Below are 20144 nucleotides of genomic sequence, written 5' to 3' on the forward strand. Positions count from 1 at the left end.
GCAATGCTCACAAATATCTACCTTATATGCCTTAACTTCCTATAACAATTTTCGTTTATAGAATTCCAATGCCTCTCTTGCTCAGATGCCCTGACTGCATATGTCACACATTTGTATCATCTGTGCCGAATTTTGTGTGTGAGGTGGTAGCAGCCTTACCCATAACTATACTCCTAACTAACTTGTACATATTTTTAACCTTATATCCCTTCATCAACACCATTGCACTTCTGGTGACCTTTAATACACTGCATATTGTGGTGAATATGCAACCGTATGTATTTAGAACCCCTAAGGATATTAAGTTTTTCTTTAGCTCTAAAACATGCTTGACATAACCTAGAGTTTGAATGACTTAGTCAAACATCATTACCTTGATGGTCCCTATTTCGATGGCCTTACATGCTGCATCATTCTCCATTAGAACACTTCCACCAGTATAAGACTTGTAGGAATTGAATCAAATTCTGTCTAAACACAGGTAATATGAACATCCTGAATCTAAAATCTAAGTATCTGAGAGACGACTCGTACCTGAAGAGACCGAGAGGAGGCCTCCTTCTAAGTTCTCTTTTGCTACACTCACCAATTCACATGTGTTCCATTTTTCTTTACTTTCCAGCTCATCCATTTCTTTCTGGTAGTCTCTCTGGAAGTGCCCCTTAATGCTGTAATAGAAGCATACGTTATTTTCCTTCGACTTCAATGTAAACTTTTTCTTCTTGTCAAACCAAGATTGCCCCACAGATCGTCCAAATCCCTAACCTCTTTTTGCAACTAACCATTCCACCTAAGGGCCTGTTTGTTTTTTCAAAGTCAATGTAAATGGCTAATTATTACAGTTTACCATGTTTGAAAATTCGTAGGGTTTTGTGGCATTAAAACTAGTTCAAAAGAGATAATTTTAATTTTTTGAATGGTACAATAATGTATATGATATATCCGTTCCGTCCATCTATTTTCCTACAATATTTTAAAGCATGTGACAAAAAATGAAGCAGATACAACACTCAAGTGGCCCACACCAAAAGAAACAGTGGCCTCACAAAGTTTTTAACGGTAAGTATTCGACTCCCTTTTTCACATGGTGTGGTCCACTTGAGTTTTGGATATACCCCATTTGTTTTTTTGCTCATATTATAAATTTAAATGGCATAATCGATGAACGGTGTGGATAAGCGAAATGTATCACAGTGGGACCCATATATATTTTGTAATGTTTCTAATTTCCGTGTCAAAAAAGTAAGTAGCCAAATCAAGTATGTTGTAAATATACGGAAAATAATTATTACTCTTTTACCTGGTATTTACCAGTGAACTGGAAAATCAAACAGGCCCTAAGAGTTCTCATCCACCGATTTCTTCCTCATTTCTTTGGAAATGAATGCTATAGTGATATCTTCAAGCTTCACTGCATTCTTCCCATACAATAGAATAATGACAAGATATTTATATGATAAGGGAAGCAATGCTAGAAGTAGCATATATTTTTCTTCTTTGACTGTCTCACCAAACCTTACTAATTCGCTACATAGCTTTGTAAACAAGTTCATGTGCTTCAAGAGATCTGATTTTTCCATTAATTTTAGCCTGAAAAGTTGTCTATTCACAAACAACTTATTCATTAGGGACTTCAACATGTAAATATTTTCTAGCTTTTCCATATCTTTAGGGAGATTTTTTATCTAGGGCGTTATATATAACCTCATCCGATAAATACAAACGGATGGTGCTCATAACTTTCTCCCCAAGATCACTCCAATAATCATCCGACATCTTTCTCAAGTTTTCTTTCTAACAACGTCTTGCTCAACACTTGTGAAACTAGAATATCATTGACATTCAACTGCCACAAATTAAAATTATTCTCCCAATCAAATTTTTTGTATATTGAATTTTGATCTTGATATCTTCACCGAATTTTCAAATGTCCAACCTGACGCTTTGATACCACTTTGTTGGAGTAAATCGACTATATATCACACTACAACAATGTAAACCCAAGCCACAACAAATTTGGATCAAACCCTATGTATTACAAAATCAAATTTAACACCATCGTCAATCTATGTGCTTTATGAAAGCACAATAAACGAAGATATAACAATATAGTAAAGTAGATAATCAAACCAAAAGCAAATAACCACAAACACAACAATATTTTACGTGAAAGACTCTTGAAAAAAAAAAAAACACTACAGCACAGCATAAAGCAATAAGGATCTCAACTATAATCAAAACCTTAGGGTACACCACTCACCTTCTTCGATTACAAGATCAATCGATCTCCCTTTGCAATACACAACTCTAGGAAACCCTATATCTCTTGAGAAAATCCCTTCTCAAGCCCTTACGATTGTAGAAACCATCTCTCTTAGCAAAACCCTTACCCCTGAGAGAAATCACTTGTATTAAGAAAAAGCCTTAATCTAAATCGGATTTAAATACCCTGATTTGTGCAAAACCGTACAATTCGACGGTTATACCTTTAGTCGACTGAACAAAGCGATAAAGATCTCAACTATAATCAAAACCTTAAAGTACACTACTCACAATTTTCGATTACTGGATCGCCCGATCTCCCTTTGCGATACACAACTCTAGGAAACCCTATATCTCTTGAAAAAAATCCCTTCTCAAGTCCTTACGAGTGTAGAAACCCTCCCTTAGTAAAACTCTTACCCCTTGAAAAAAAACACTTGTATTAAGAAAAAGCCTTAATCTAAATCGGACTTAAATACACTAATTTGTGCAAAATCACGCAATTCGATGGTTGCACCTTTGGTCGATCGAGCTTTCAACAGATAGTCACAATCGACTGTCAATATCCCTCGGTCGACTGTAAACATCACAGTGAATTCCGATCGACTTCGGAATTCCACGGTTGACCAAACTTCTCCGGCAGAATGTAAGGCATCCTACACAACATTGACCTTGGCCTAGACCTAACCCAACCTATTGCCAAGCCTAATCACAGTTAGGATGAAACTACCATGATCTTGCTAACATGTCCAATACATTTGGACAGGGTAGTACTATAACATGAGAACGGCGTTGTTGGATAAGACTCATAAGAGTTTGGACTAGGCCTGATTATGAGCCTTGGGCTGGCTTATGTGTAGCCCAACATGGCTATCACATGCTAATATTTTAATAAAAAATAAATATAGGAGTTCTGGTAATTCCCGTCGTGACGGGTTGATTTCCAGTCATTGAATCTTGCATATATTTTACAAATGAGGGCCAACTGTTGGATCTATATAACTGAAACTCATATTGAAGATAATAAGTCCAAGCCTAAAGCCAACAAAACTTGATAGTCCCGAGCTAATGCCACATGAGCCAAAAAGGGCTATTGGGGTTTTATACTAGAGGTGGACCCACTAGAACTCCATGTCTATTTGGCACCATATTAAGGTATGATAGGGTCGTACTAGATCATATTTCTTTGTGGGATCTAAAAATGTAAGGACTTCTCCACACGTCAGTGGACTGGTCTTAAATTCACCCGGAGCTTTGTCAGTTCATTTGGTTTTTTTTAATTCTTTCTTTCTCTGTTAGCTTGTTAGTACACCCCATTGTCAGTTCACAATTCACTGTTAGCCTCCCCACCTGGGAATCGATATACCAAGACCTCAGTGTTGAAACAAGGTATCTTTCACTCAGTCTACTACTTGAGCTATGGATCAAGGTGTTTGGTTAAAAATTCAACCATTGGTACACGTACCTGATGTTGGACATGCCAAGGCCTAACGTGGTTCAATCCGAACTAAGTGCCTTTGACCCCAAGTGCTGAAACAAATAGAGAGACCATGGGTAGTTATTTTTTTTACTGAGAACTTAACATTTCGACCATTTATTTGTGACCTATAAAGGAGACCAATCAATTTGCAAATAGGAGAATTTGTGCTTTTAATAAGCTATTTTTGTCTTTCAGTGAAAATAAAATTTTCTCACCATGATAGAAAAAATTAATCAATAAAAATAATGTAGGAGTAGAATGAAAGAAAGTGCATTTATAAATGATAAATACCTAGAAATTATAGATAATTGATCAATGATCCAATGACTATGGCGTATATGGTGAGGTCTAAGAGCGTCTTCTCTAATCCATCAACTTAGGGGTAGATGAAGGGAATTATATAAAAAAAAAAAAGAGAAAAAGTCTTATTTGGTCTGGAGACATGGATGTAAACAAAGGAAATTATACTACTCTTAAGCTAAGTTGATCTAGCATAGAAATATATATATAAAATAATTGTACAATATTGCCAGTACAATTGTGTTCAATTGGGTTAACAAAGGTCCAAAGCTCTTCAATCTTCCTCCCATTTATAGAAATTTCAAACGATACTTTGATAGAAAACTTCATAGCCAATCCTTACATTTGTTGATATAGAAATAACTATCTAGGCTCGTAAACAACCATGGTTTATTACACAACACTGCATGTGTTAGTCATCTATTATGGGTTACATATTGTGAAGCACACATCTTGCATCCACTGTGCGGATGAAAGATCATTATTATTTTCTTCTCCTTAAATATAAGTAGTGTCGTGTCGATCAACTTACCATTGTAGTTGCGTTGCTTCGTGACTCCTAGAACGGTTTTTATCCTAAAGAGATCTTACATGCGATGCTACCCTACATCAACCCATTTTGTCACTAATCATGATAGTATTTTGATTGATATTAATTGTCGATCGGGAGGCCACTATGGTAAGTAATTGACATGTGGGTGAGATATGTAACACAAGTCTTGTAATAGTGTAGCTAGGTAGACTTATTATCATTATTATTTCGTTACTCATGACTTTTGAGATGCTTATTAAATTCAAGTGATCTTGTTTGTCTCTTATCCGAACCTTACTGTCACTTGGCATCATTTGAGCTGCGGACTTGAAGTGATGATCAAAACATTGAAAATCTGATGATGGATTAGGGCCTGTTTGGCCGGCTGGATTAGATGGGCTTAGGTGGGATGGAATTGCATCAGGTCCTGTGCCAATTCCACTCCATGGTTGGGAAGAGTGGAAAAGCTGGGAAGTAGGCTAGATGGAATCGTATCGGTCCCGTGCTAATATCACTCAATGTTAGCAAGTTGTGTAGGTCCCACCATGATATGTGGGCTATATCCACACCGTCCACCTATTTTTAGAGATCATTTTAGAGCATGGACCAAAAAATCAGATAGATATAAAGCTCAAGTGGATCCCACCATAGAAAGCAATGGGGATTGAAAACTTACTGTTGAAAACTTCTTTGAGGCTACATAAGTTTTGGATCTGCCTCATTTTTAGGCCCATTCCATAAAATGAGGCTACAAAACAAATGAACGGCTTAGATATAACACACGTATGTTATTGTCAATAGTTTCAAATAATGGTGGGTATATCCTTTCAATGTACCACTATATTACAAATAAAAAAGTGAATTAAGCTTATCCCAGGGTAACAGGGAACAGTCCCTGCCATGGGTAATAATGATATTTTTTGAATCCCATCCCACCTAATACCGTGGGATCGGTCCGGCCAAACAGGCCCTTAGGGTGATCTGTATAATGCAAGGTGAGATCCGGCAGTAATGGGACAATGCCGGCCACCCAATCCATGGACATATCTTTGATGAATGTGAAACGTTGACTCGGTCTCTTTGCTCAGCGCAATTTCACGACTCAGGCTCAACTGCAGTAGGGTCCATCAGATGGGCGGTTTGAGATCATTACACCACGACGCCATGCGTGCCTTTCATGGCGAGCGCATGGTAAAGTGCAATTGACCTACCACGACAAACTCACGTATTAATGGCTGCAGGGTCACGGGTTTATTGACAGTAACTTTACAGTAGCCATATGCATTCGTACGAAAATTGCGCAGCCCAAAATAATTCAGTATTTGAAAATTGTGTATGTAGATCGTGCACGTGTCCCAAATAAACTATTCCCCCAAATCAGATTTATTATTTGATTATTGCTTCAGATTATCCGACACTTTTTACTCATTTTGTATCCTTAAAAAGTTCCTTTTAACCGTCCATTTCATGTCCATTAATTAGCCAGTTAATAACTTATATTCAATTTATTTTCGGCTCATGACCCAGTATACTTTTACATGATCTGAACGGTTTAGTTTTAGTTACTTGTATCCCACGCATATGATTTCTGTGCGCATGTGTATGGATTATCATACTCTGGCAGATCATGAAGTTTTCCATCACCTGACTGCCTCCCTAAAGTCCACGTGGAGCAGCTCAACCGTCATCCAAGATCTGGAAAATACTTTGATACTCTGGCAGAGTGTGACGGATGATACGCAGGCAGGTAGAAATTACTCACGTGGCATACAAATAATCCATTCAGATTATGGTAACCAGCTTAGATATATCATGGACAAAAATTTACTCTTATTTTATTACCTAAATTTTAGATTTACCAACATTTGCTAGCCGGTTAGAACTTAGAAATGAAAAATATCCCATGATCTTATTTCAAAAATTAACTGTCCACAGATCAGAGGTTAGGATAGTCCAAGGAATCCAACCTGATTTTCATATTTAAACTTAAATACGGTGGCATCCACAACTAAACCGGTTTAATTTGGGTTGGTATACGCCAAAGTTTACCATTTCTAAGTGCCTGCCTATCAAGCGTCATAGGCAGCCGGAGTATCAAATAACTCGCCATCCAAACCAGGTATCGACTGTAAAAACGAACGGTAGACTTTCCTCTACGTGGGCTGATCTTGTCCCGCCTATAATAGACTGAGATCCAAAAGAATCTTCATGGCGACTATGACTGTTAGGTAGAAACAGCTGGCAGAATCAAAAACTCGGCTGAATCTCGACCTGAAATTACCAAACTGTCCAGTCTTAAGTTTGGAAAGATTAACCTCAGCAAAACAAGTGCATCTCGTCTGCCGACCTGTACGCACGGCTATCGATCCAAACCATCCAATTCATGGGCCACCTCTTGATGGACTAAGATAGTCAGATTTCAAATTAATCTAAACCGATTGGTGTGATCTACTGGCCATGGCCCATAAGTTTGTCGCCCTGGATCAACGGACCATAAGTCCCGGAATCGTTATCATGCGCGTTTTAAAAAAACAATACTATACTGCAACAAGCTTTCACACCGTCTATAAATAACAAAGATCGTATATCCTTTCATTTGATGGTCTGGCGTAGTGCCTTGGTTTCATGAGAGCGGATTAGGTGCGGTCCTTACTGTGGGGCCCACCTTGATGTATGTATTGTATATCCACACCGTCCATCCGTTTTACCAGCTCATTTTAGGGCATTAACACGAAATGAAGCAGATCCAAATTTCAAGTGTACCATATTAGAGGAAACAGTGGTGATTGGATGCCTACCATTAAAACTTCCTAAGGCCCACGTAATGTTTATTTTTCATCCAACCAGTTGCTAATGTCACACAGACATGGGCGAAGGTAAAGAACAAATATCACACAGCTTGATCCAAAACTTTTGTAATCCTGAAGAAGTTTTTAATGGTCTATCACCACCGTTTCATGTGGTGTGGTCCACCTGAGGTTTGGATCTCATGCAATTTCGGGCTCATGCCCTAAAATTAACCAACCAGTGCTCCACCTTGATGTGTGTGTTTTAGGCCTGTACGTTTATTCTGCTAGCTATTTTTAAGCCATGAACCAAAAAATAAAGTAGATCTGAAGCTCAAGTGGACCAAGCCCACCGTTGAAAACTCCATGGGGCCCACAAATAAGTTGGAAAAACGACTGTAGAGCATGGATATAAAGCACGTACATCAAGGTGGGCCCTACAGCGCCCAACACATCACCAAACCACTTAATGCTCATCTATTAGAAACTGCACACATGGCATACATAATTATCTAACATTCTAACCTTCTCCTAAATTGAGACCGTTCGTTATTCTTCATCTAACCATCCACTGGGTATTCACCAATCGGCCCCTTAAGTAGGTCAGCTGGGCTTAGTTTTGGGCCGATCATCCATCTAGAGTTGGGCCACTATTTGGACGGTTTATATTGAGTAACATGCATGTCTTTTTCTTCATGCGCGTGAACAATCACATCATTTTTCTTAAACATTGAAGGGCATGTTATTATCATGCTGTCACGCACGCTGAAAATGTTTGTTCAAGATCCATCCAAAAGGACGCCAGCCACTGTTCACATGGACATGAGAACAAAACAAATAAACAAACGTACATGACCAGGTAGAACCATCTCTCTGCATTACACGTGTCTAAGTTATCCATCAATCTGAACTGTCCCAACTAATGGGCCTCATCAAGAATGCCCACGTTTCAAAAATCATACTTATCTTAAGACCGTACGCATCACTTCTCTTTAATTTCCAGCACCTTAACATTGACCAGTTCTAATTTTCTTCCTGCCACCGATTTTTAAGTCATTGTTTAGATGGCTAGGATCATTTGATCTAAGCATATCTTGAATTAATTTCTATCTATGGTTGGTCCCAATCGATAGTCAGTCCTAATTGAAAGATAACCTTGTTACGTGCAACATAGCAATATGGCTGTATCACGTTTCTGTTGTCTAGGTCCACCTTATCATGCTATAATTTCATGTGAATAAATAATAAATCGGTAATTGTAAATTTCCCCCTCCTGTTTAGATTATTGCAAGCAAGTCCACCTCGCTAGAGGTTTAATAGGAATTTACAGTAAATGACAGAAATACCCTATAATAGAAGAGGGGGTGTTTACAATTATCCCAATAATAGAAGGGTAGTTTGGTACTTTCTCGAATTTCCCACTTGTTTGGGGATACGTGTGTAATGAATATAAAATAACCAGCACTGTCCGCATTAAAGAAAGGATGCCAAACACATGCCTCTTTGCAGATCTTACACTCTCGTCTGAGAATTTCATTTCTCTCCATTTGAATTTCCAAGAATCTATCCAAAACAATGGAGGAATCCACGTCTCAAATCACAACTCCTCTGAGTAAGCCCTCTCTCTACTTCCTTTTCTTGTGTTCTAACTCACACTTTCATCATATTCACACATTCCTGCATGTATGCAGTTCAGAAAGATGGCAACGACGACGGGCCATCTTCATCAACGGCTGGGAACATCTTATCAGAAGATCCACTAGAGATGGAGAGTTCACCGATTGAGCAGGTCGCTTTGACAGTACCAGTCACAGATGACCCCTCGCTACCCGTCTTAACGTTCCGCATGTGGGTCCTCGGCACCTTTTCTTGTATCCTCCTCTCTTTCCTTAATCAGTTCTTTTGGTATCGAAAGGAACCGCTGTCGATCACATCGATCTCTGCTCAAATTGCGGTCGTGCCGCTGGGGCATCTCATGGCGTCGACGATTACTAAGCGGGTCTTCTTCAAGGGTAGCCGGTGGGAGTTCACGCTCAATCCCGGCCCATTCAACACAAAAGAGCACGTCCTAATCACCATATTTGCAAATTCAGGAGCCGGCACGGTTTATGCAATCCATATAGTCACGGCAGTTAAGATCTTTTATAAGAAAACCATGACATTCTTTGTAGCGTTCCTTGTGGTATTGACTACTCAGGTGAAGTCTTGTGATATTGGAACACTTTTTAATTTAAATGATTTTGTTTTTTTTTAATTTTAAATTAAAATTAATTTTTTTTTCATTTGAAATTTATAGGTTTTGGGATTCGGGTGGGCTGGAATCTTCCGACGATACTTGGTTGAACCTGCCGCGATGTGGTGGCCGTACAATCTGGTTCAAGTCTCCCTCTTCAGGTATGCAACGATTCTTTCTCCGGTGAGGAATGTAACTAGATCTTGAGAATGGCGGTGAGCCATTAGTTTTTAAGATATTTCAGCCAATCGTCATAACATATGTTTGTATTTTTATGAATGGGGGGAGCTTTCAACCAGTGGTCCATCTCAAATTTCTGTATATGTTTTGGTAATTAATTGCATGAGGGGAGGTTCTAACGTGCGCTGGCACGACACGGAACGAAACTAGATATTTGACTTTTGAGGCCTTCGTTTCCCCTGCACGCTAGCTAGTAGCTGGAAGGTTATGCACGTGGGGAGTGTACGAGACGGATAGCTGAGGGGAGTAGGTAAGCACATGGTAAGTTGCCATGGAGTCAGAGAGGGTTCGGTTACCAACTAACAAACAGTTTGCGGACCATGCAATACTTCTTACATGTGGGGTCATGATTCGGAGATCCAATCCGTTGATCCGGTGATAAACACATCTGATGTGGTTTGCCTCATAATTCTTTAAGATTGGAAGATCCCAACCTTTTGATCTGTGGCACACGAAATGACGGTACATATTGAAAGAAAATCAATTCCATGGTCAAAAAGGGTTGAAATATTCTAATGCGGAAGGTCGTCTGGGTATCCCAGCCAAGATGATACTTAACTCAAATACCGTGCATGTGGCAGCTGCCTGTGCAAGATCTGGATCGTTCATCTTGCCTGATCAGATGGGGTTTTCGCGTTGAATGTGGAATTCTGTTCTTTTTATATCTGACCGTCATTTTGTATAGAGATGGTTAGAACAACCACTTCGGACCAATTAATGGGCTGCGAACCGCTACAGAAGAGTGCATCAAACGACCGGTCTAGATTCCATACATTAGCACATGCATATTATAACTGGTCAGAGAGAAGTGGGAATAGCTTATCTGATTTTTATCACGTTGGATTCCCAAACCACATGTTTTACGATCACGTTGGATTCCCAAACCATATCACGTGGAGACGTTTACCATCACTTTTTCCCACAGGTAAATTAATGACCTGTCCTCAGATTGCCCTGCATCACAGGAGAAATGATCGATCACCTGCAGGAAAGGTCCCACGACTCGATTTTCAGTACATCTTTTCCATCAACATACCACTTTTCGTGAACATCAGTATCATGAAAACGGTAGGCCCACCATCAACTTTACTTTTGACAAAAATCAGTCCAGTCCGGTCATCAGGTGGGCACAATGTTGGTATAAGTAGCCAACATACAGGATGTCTCAACGTAAGGTGTGGCCCACCTAGTCAGCAAATTGGGCTGATTTCCAAGAATGGCATTTTTATCGTGGGAGGTGTGGTGTGGACCACCGAGTCAGCAAATTGGGCTGATTTTCAAGAATGTTATATTTATTTATTTATTTATTTATTATGGGACTTATCATTTTCTTGGTACTGATTTCCTACAAACGTGGGATGTTGGCTGAAATGTTGGTACTGTACAGCAAATTCTGGTACACGTTGTTCGCATGTGACAGGAAGCTCTTTTTACTGAAGTGCGCGAGCTCGAGTGAGATAAAAAAAGTGCGGTCTCGTCACGGGTCCCACGTGAAAAACGTGTAAGATCAGACCGCCTCCTCAGGCTAGCTTACTTGGGCAAATATGACAAATAGGTGGCCTACACGTGTGCACTAACCATTGGTCAATTTCTATCGGCCCACCTCATGATCACGGAGGGGTGGTCTTTGGGAAAAAAAATCCTCTCTCTAGGATGATGGGAAAGGAATGGCATATATCAGTCGGTACACGTCGTTGCGGGGCTGATCGGCACCATATCATACCGGTACAAATGAATTAGGAGGGACGATCCACTGGACCCCTGCTCAGACAGGTGCACGGAAGTACACGTGGCATATGTAACGCAACTTAAACTGTCCAAAATGCAGGACCCACTATAGATAGTTCATTTCCTTGAAATCAGATTAATTGAACGATTGTAACCTTTAATTAGCTAACATTTGTTCATTGAATTTTGGACTTTGAATATTTTCTTCTCAGCTGTCCATTGTATATCTTCCAATCGGCTATTCAGGATATTTGATCAGTGTTAGGTTTACGATCCAGCTAGACCGTGGCTTATGATTTGAATGGTTTAGTTTAAGCTATTTTGAAAGATTTAGGCTCTTTAATCATAGGGTGGAATAAGTTTAGTTGCGAATAATCATGTGTTTAGGTTCGTTTGGGTCGTTTGGGGGTGAGCATTGAGCAATGCAGGTTGCATTCAAGGGTTGCAGGTTAGGTCCTCATCAGGTCAGGTGCGAACGGGGTTGACCCTCAGCTCAACCAACCAGCCCATGGTTGTACTCTGAATGTATGGTATGCACTGTTCTTTTAATGCTAGAGTATTATTAGTTTTTCTCTTTTGTTTTATAGTTTTTGTTAGTTAATTGTCTATCTTGACTCTCATTACGCACAAATAAAGTGTTTGGATAGGTGATGGTAATAAATTATAAACATGCAATAATTATAAATTATAATATTCACTTTTGATTAACCCTACTTTGATATTTTCATATTTTATATGCGAAAAAGGTTCAACGATAATACCTTTACAATATAAAAATGTTAAATCAATAGAAAGAATATACATGCTTCTATATTTAGAGAGAGCGATCCAGTGAAACCCTGGCCTCATCGAATACGGTACCGCCCTGCCGGAGAGGTCCACCTTAGTATTTGTATTTTATATCAACCTCATTCATATGTTTTTCCAACTAATTTTAGGGTATATTTCGAAAAATGAAAAAGATCAAATTATTAGTTAGATCATACTCTATAAAACAATGGTGATTAAACACCCTATCATTAAAAACTTCTTATTATGCACCTTAATGTTTCCGTAGTGTTTATTAGCCATCCAATCTGTTGATAAGGTCACATAAGTCTAGATGAAGGGAAAAAAAACTATCAACTCATCCAAAACTTTTGTCACCCAATAACGGTCAATCACCACTGCTTCTTAGAGTATGATCCACCTGATTATTGAATCTTCTTCATTTTTGAGATCATAATCTAAAATGATCCACAAAAAGGATGGACGGGTGGAAATAGAATACACAATTTAAGGTGGCCCCACGGTAAGGACCGCAACCTCTTGGGTGAGGCCGGGGTCTCCCAAATGAGAGATGGATAAGACACTTCTAATGTCCTATAAAATTTATAATGGTTATTATTTTCTTTATCCATCTCTTATTATATCTCATCTTGATCTGACCTCCCAATTACATGCTGAATTATGTGTTATTATCATGTATTTGTAAAATATATTACAAACATTGGTATACTTAAACAAACATTGAAAAATCATAATAATGATGCTTTTATGTTACAATACCTTTGTATTGGGCTATATTCAAACAGGCCCTTAGTGACATGACAAGTTTATGTACACGTCAGAGATCCTGACCACTCATTAAGTGGGCCCCTGTGAAGATGCCCAGGCACAAAGTTCACACGGACCCATTCATCACATCAGCAACACTTTTACGAAAAACATGGTCAGCTCTAACTAAAAGAATATCCAATTGTCTACATCCAGTGTACAGTTGTGGCCCACCTGATGAATGGATCAATCCCATTTTCAGCAAGGGCATACCCGATCAAAGTGTTTTTGTTTCTGCTGCTGCTCGTGTTGCAGTCATTACAGTTACTAACATTAAGATTGCAGGGCCCTTCATGAGAAGGAAGTGAGACTCAAAGGCGGATTAACACGGACCCAGTTCTTCCTCATCGCATTCCTCTGCAGTTTTGCTTACTACGTCTTCCCTGGCTACCTCTTCCCAATGCTAACCTCCCTTTCATGGATCTGTTGGATCTTCCCACATTCCATCCTCGCCCAACAACTAGGCTCGGGACTCTACGGGATGGGTCTCGGAGCTGTGGGCATTGACTGGTCCACCATCTCTTCTTATCTTGGTAGCCCACTTGCCAGCCCATGGTTCGCGACGGCCAATGTAGCTGTCGGATTCGTCATTGTCATGTATGTCGTGACGCCGACTGCGTACTGGCTCAATGTCTACAAGGCCAAGACATTCCCCATATTCTCCGATGAGCTCTTCACAGCATCCGGCCAAGAGTACAACATTTCAAGCATCATCAACTCCAACTTCCAGCTCGACATTGAGGCCTACGACAGGGAAGGGCCTCTTTACCTCAGCACCTTCTTCGCCATGACTTATGGTATTGGGTTCGCCGCGCTCACTGCGACCATTGTCCATGTCAGCCTCTTTCATGGACGGTACACTCTGATACTGCTCATGGGAAAACCTCCAATGCTCTAATATCATGTTTTTGATTGAATACAATTGCAATTCACCCTGGCGTGTTTGGATTATGGGAAAAGAAAACAAAAGGTGTAGTCATTATAAAATGATTGATTTAGATGGGCACTATTGAAACATGGATTCCATTTTTGGGTCATGTTTGGATAGCCAGTGGAAATCTCATAATCCTCTCATTCGCATTAGGATATGACTATGGAAAAGGCTTTAATCCTATTTCCGATCTGACTATTTCCTTTCTTGTCCAAACAATGGAGAATGTCAAAATAGTGGAAAACCCTTTTTGAGTTTTTTTCTTTTCTTTTCTTTTCTTTTCCCACAATCTCAACCGGCCCTTAGGTTGCGCTTGGATGCAGTAGTTGATTGAATAATAGTGAGTATACCATGAATTGCAGCAACATTTCTTTAAAAGCTCGATTTGCAACTTGGAAGTAATGTAATTGCAATTTCGGGCATGAACACTCGACATGGATGGTGAGGAAACTTCAATGTATTCATTTCAACTCCATGGATATAATACAAATGGGCATCCAAATGCACGATCAATATGAATTCTAACGAAATTACAATTGGCTATTTCCACTTTGTTAGGCTAATAGCCATGTTTTGATTTGATAGTGCATCCAAACACACCCTAAAATAACATTAGCACGGTTGCTAGTTACAATCTGCTGCAACAGAGGTCTTATATTGAAATGCAACCGCAGGGCCATGACTCCAATGAAAAGAAAATATAGAACAGATGGAAGTAAAATAATATCTGCCCATTGATGATTTTGTCTTCTCAGCACTTCCAAGACTGAAAATGGCTAACCATGTGGAATTTACTCGCCTGGTGCAGGGAGATATGGCAGTTGAGCAAATCGGCCTTCCAAGATAAGAAAATGGACGTCCACACAAGGCTCATGAGCAAATACAACCAAGTCCCGGAGTGGTGGTTCGCCAGCATCCTCGTCGCGAACATCGCTGTCACCCTCTTGGCATGCTGGTATTACAACTACCAACTTCAATTGCCATGGTGGGGTGTGCTGCTAGCATGCGCCATTGCCTTTATATTCACTCTCCCCATTGGAATCATCACCGCTACCACAAACCAAGTACGTTTTGTTCTCAACATTATTCTTTTTTAGAGGGTGCGTTTGGTTGCACCACTGATCTGAATTGCGATTATTAGTCTAATAGAGTGGAAATAACCAAATTGCGGATTCCTTGGTAGATTGAGGACATGGGTCAAATTGCAATTGCATTACTTCCAAGTAGGACTTGAAGTGTGTGAAATTGCAGCACTGCTTCCTCCTTGTGATTTATCAACACTTGTAAATATCATCACTCTTCTATCATTCTCTTGGGATTAAACTGAATTCTTGTGCATCCAAACGGGCCATGTTCTTCTGGTTTCTGGATTGAGTTGAATGTGGAAAATTCGAATGTTAGTAATTTCTTACATTTTGCCAAGCTTGTTACCTGATTTTGTGATTGGTACGCAGACGCCGGGATTGAATGTCATCACTGAATACATAATGGGTTACATATACCCTGGGTACCCCGTCGCTAACATGTGCTTCAAGGTGTACGGATACATCAGTATGTCACAGGCCATCACATTTCTTCAAGACTTCAAGCTTGGCCATTACATGAAGATCCCTCCCAGGACAATGTTCATGGCTCAGGTCAGTTTCTCTTCTTCTCTCCTCCTCTTTTGAGGGCCTTGCGATTCTGGTGTTATGCACATGCAAAACTCCTCACGTGGGGCACACCCACTAGGCCAATCATAGTGGCGGGACTGTTCGGTGGGCCCCACATTGCTGCAAGTGCCCAATCAGAGTGGCGCCAGATGTTTCTGCGCATGAACCGTGTTATGGTCCAATCGGTGCACGTGACAATTGAGCAGGAAGATCCAACCGATGGGCTATCTTCTTGATGGGCCATTGACTAAAAATTGGATGGCTGGATGTTCGTAATCATTGAACCCCTATTGACCCGTATGAAATGGAAAACCGTGGAATTCAACAGTTCTTCCACTGTTAGGTTTGGAGTGTTGTTTTTCTGGAAAAAATGTTAAAAAGTCAATTGCCCAACAGCAGTTACATTGGAGGAATTTGTACGCTTTTCCACAAGTTTCTCTCTAAGGCTGTGTTTGGATGCAGTACCGAATCGAACTGCAATTGGTTCAACAAAGTGGAAATGATCATGGGTTAGTTTCAAGTGGGCCTTGGAAGGGAATGTACATGCATTTGAGGCCTGCTACTTCATCATTTCCTCTTGTGGAATGAATTATTACAATCCAATTGAATACTGCATCCAAACACAACCTAAACCAACTAGCCCAAAAAGAAAAGAACTGCAGAAGTGTGTTGTTCTCCTATGCATGTAGTTAAGATTATGATGATAATGATGAATAAAATGGAACTTCTTTAGGTGGTCGGGACTCTTATAGCAGCAGTGGTGTACTTGGGAACTGCATGGTGGCTCATGGACAGCATTCCCAACATCTGCGAAACCGCTCTGCTTTCTTCGAACAGCCCATGGACCTGCCCAGGTGATCATGTTTTCTATGATGCCTCTGTCATATGGGGGTTGATCGGGCCGCGCAGAATCTTCGGTGACCTTGGCATGTACTCAAAAGTTAACTGGTTCTTCCTAGGCGGGGCCATTGCTCCTGCCCTCATCTGGATGGCCCACAAGTCCTTCCCAAAGCAAGAATGGATCCGCTTGATCAACATGCCCGTCCTTCTTGGGGCCACCGGACAAATGCCGCCAGCTACGGCCGTGAACTTCACTAGCTGGATCATCATTGGATTCATTTCAGGATTCGTCGTCTATAGGTACCGACGTGACTGGTGGCAGCGCCATAACTATGTGCTATCCGGCGCACTCGATGCAGGCCTCGCTTTCATGGGGGTGCTGCTGTATCTGTGTTTGGGGTTGGAGGACATCAGCCTCAGTTGGTGGGGAAGTAACTTGGATGGCTGTCCTTTGGCTACTTGCCCAACTGCCAAAGGCATTGTTGTTGAAGGCTGCCCAGTTTTTTGAGCAGGATGTGTTTGGATTCAATATCAAAATGAATTGAAATCGTGTCTTAAAATTGCCATTATGATACCTTCATGAGTTGGGACATGAAAGAAATCATTTTTTATTTTTAATTTTTGCTTTGCAATTCAAATCACGTATGCATCCAAACACAGCCAAAAGAAGACCAATCTGGTATCTTTTGCAACTTGGTGTGTAAATAATTTCATGAATGCTACTTGCTGGAGGTTGGTTATGAAGAGGTTTGATGGAATACATTTGAGGTATTGCAACGATACGTTGAGGCTTTGGCCATTGGATTTGGGTTCTTTTCAACGGCTCAAACCATTTATGTGATACGGTTCCCTTCGATGGGATGCCCTAGAAAGACTTCCAAATTGAATATTTTATCACTTTGATTATACAAAGGTTATGGTGACCGTTGAATATGGGATTTCAAATAATCTAGTTTAAATATTTCTTTTGTTATCTATGTTGACTATCCACGATACAAAGTGATTGTTGGAAGCAGGTCGGGTCAGCCAAGACCGACCCATTTACTAAACCCACAACCCATTACCCTATCTGACCCGGTCCAACCTGCTTAAATTCACCAAGCCTATTACAACCCGACCAAACCCTTTTCAATGCAAATGGGTCAAGCCCGACTGACCCAAGACCCAACACAAGTTTAAGAATAGAATATGAGGCTAAGGCTATGCACAACCTAACTCAATCAATTAACACACATATTCATCTGCAGTTTTCTTCTTTATCTTGGTTCGGGTTTTGGGTTAGGTTGGGTTGAGTAGGGTTCAAACTAAGCCGACTGATTTACTTAAATGGGTCACATTTGCAGCCCAAGCCCAATCTGCTACCCATTTAGCTGGCCCTTACCTTAAAATCAAGTTGGGCCACTTAACGTATGTGTGGTAAGAGGGTTGACATATTCAACCTGATAAGTTTTTTGGGCACCTCATTCAAGTGGAGACCAACCAAGTAACCTGTTTTGGTCATTGGAAAAAATCCCAATTCCAATGCTTAAAGTCCCAAGTCAAATCAAGCCGAGCTTGGCACAACTCGGCTCGGCCAACAGCCAACCTTAGCTCAAACTTGGCTTGGCTTGATCCTCGAGCCTGATTGGCCAGCTTAGCTCGGTTCGGTCAGCAGCTCAATCTAGCTCGAGCCGAGTTTGAGCCTATATAACATTTTCTCAAACACATATATTGCATCTTCAATATCTCACATTTCGAATGTAAATCAATAAGAGCACTTTGCAGGCAACACTCACCGAACAATATCAAGATAAAGATACGAGGCACAATATAAAGTTTTTTTTTTTTTTTTTAATGGGGATTTGTTTATTTAATCTTCCTGTGAATACCTATCTCAAGAATACCCCGATATGAGAGCAATCAAAGAAACAACACTTCGTTGAAGCATGTCATCAAACATTCGACGAGAAACATCAAGATCAAAATGACCAAGCCACCAAGCTGATTTGAGTCGGGGTTCGAGCCGATTCGAGTCGAGCTCGGGCAAGCTTGAATTGAAATTTTTTGGAGATCCAAAAACCAGCTCGACTCAATCTGAATCCAGTTTTGAGCCGAGGCGAGTCAAGTCGAGTCGAGCAAACTAACCGAGCTAACTCGACTCATGTACAGTAGTACCACACCACAGTATGTGGGGATGTACATTCGAGCAAACCTTAGCCTTAAGCTGTGGGCCCACTCGCCAATGCCTAAATAAAAGGCAGATCCAAAACTCAAATGAGCTGCACTACTGGAAACAGTGGGACGGAAATACCCACCATTGAAACCTTTGTGGGACTCATAGTCACATTTACGTATCATCCAAGCTGTTCATAAGGTGATTCCCACTGGAAATAAGGAAAAGATATCAGCCCGATTCGAGCCATATGTAGCCCCAAAAAAGTTTCAATGGGGGCGTTTAATACTTTCTATTTCTTGTAGTGCAGTCCAACATGGGCTGGCACAACTAATGGATAGAGTGGATATAACACAGACATTACTATTGGCCTCATAAATCTTAGGGTTACGTGGAATTCCTGTGATCGAGAGGGTTAAAGGCTGTAATCTCCTTAGTCCACAACACCTATTTTAGATGGTGCATAATGACCCTTATCTTCTCTGTGCTTACAAAAGATCATCCACACCATTGAAAACAAGGTAAAATATTTCCCATAAGAGGCAAACTCCAAACATCACTTGGATTTTTCAGTCATGGCATGACTGAATTCTAATAATTATTATTTTTAGGTGGGTCATATCCCATACTCCTTGAGAAAGGCCCTTAGATCTGGTTCTTAGATCTAGTGACCCATATGAACTGTGGATATAACTAATTTTTTGCCTCAAAAGCTATGAGTACACAAGTTAGACGGAGTAGATTTCACATGTACAATATGGTGGCCCCAAAAGAGCTCGAGTGTTTTAAGATTTGTAACTTATTGCAATACAACAAGTAAGGATTTCTTATCTGTTGAATCTGTGTCATCTTTGTATAATAAATTACCCTTTGCATAGGGAAAAATAAATAAAATAAGCCTAATTCAAAATTCATGCAGACCACATATTAAATACTACAGAGAAGAAACCACTAAAATGCTGAAATACTCTTGAAATATTTTGTACAATATTGTAGATGTAAACTGGGAATTGAAAATGGGTTCAAACTTCCTATTTTTATAGCAGTATAGCTGAGCAATTATCCTAACCGTTCTTTTTTTTTCTTTTTTTTGTAAAAACTAAAGTTGGTTGCAAGCCATTAGATTTCTCTTTTCATTTTTCTAAATTCATCTCTAATCATTGCGTTGCGTCTTTCAGCATGTGGACCGCAGCGGGCAGCAACACGAGCTGGATTCTGCAAGCAGGTGGGTGGATCCCTGACAGTGGGGCCCATCGTGATGTATTTGTCTTACATCCATGCGGTCCATCCATTTTTACAGCTCAGTTTAACACATGACCCCAAAATGAAGGAGATCCAAAACTTAGGTGGACCACACCACAGGAAACAGTGGTGATTGAATACCCACTGTTAAAAATTATTGGAGGCCACCG

General features: G+C 40.3%; 1 protein-coding gene across 1 annotated transcript; it reads left to right on the forward strand.

Moving 5' to 3' along the window:
• The first annotated feature begins 8834 nt into the window (after nucleotides 1-8834).
• Nucleotides 8835-17320, forward strand: LOC131232967 (oligopeptide transporter 7-like). The gene is made up of 7 exons (XM_058229508.1): nucleotides 8835-8972; nucleotides 9052-9557; nucleotides 9657-9754; nucleotides 13443-14012; nucleotides 14897-15152; nucleotides 15543-15725; nucleotides 16474-17320. The coding sequence occupies exons 1-7, from the start codon at nucleotides 8936-8938 to the stop codon at nucleotides 17086-17088; spliced, it is 2265 nt and encodes a 754-aa protein (XP_058085491.1). The 5' UTR covers nucleotides 8835-8935; the 3' UTR covers nucleotides 17089-17320.
• The last annotated feature ends 2824 nt before the right edge of the window (nucleotides 17321-20144 follow it).

This window comes from Magnolia sinica, chromosome 18, assembly GCF_029962835.1.
Source record: "Magnolia sinica isolate HGM2019 chromosome 18, MsV1, whole genome shotgun sequence".
NCBI classification, from domain to species: domain Eukaryota; kingdom Viridiplantae; phylum Streptophyta; class Magnoliopsida; order Magnoliales; family Magnoliaceae; genus Magnolia; species Magnolia sinica.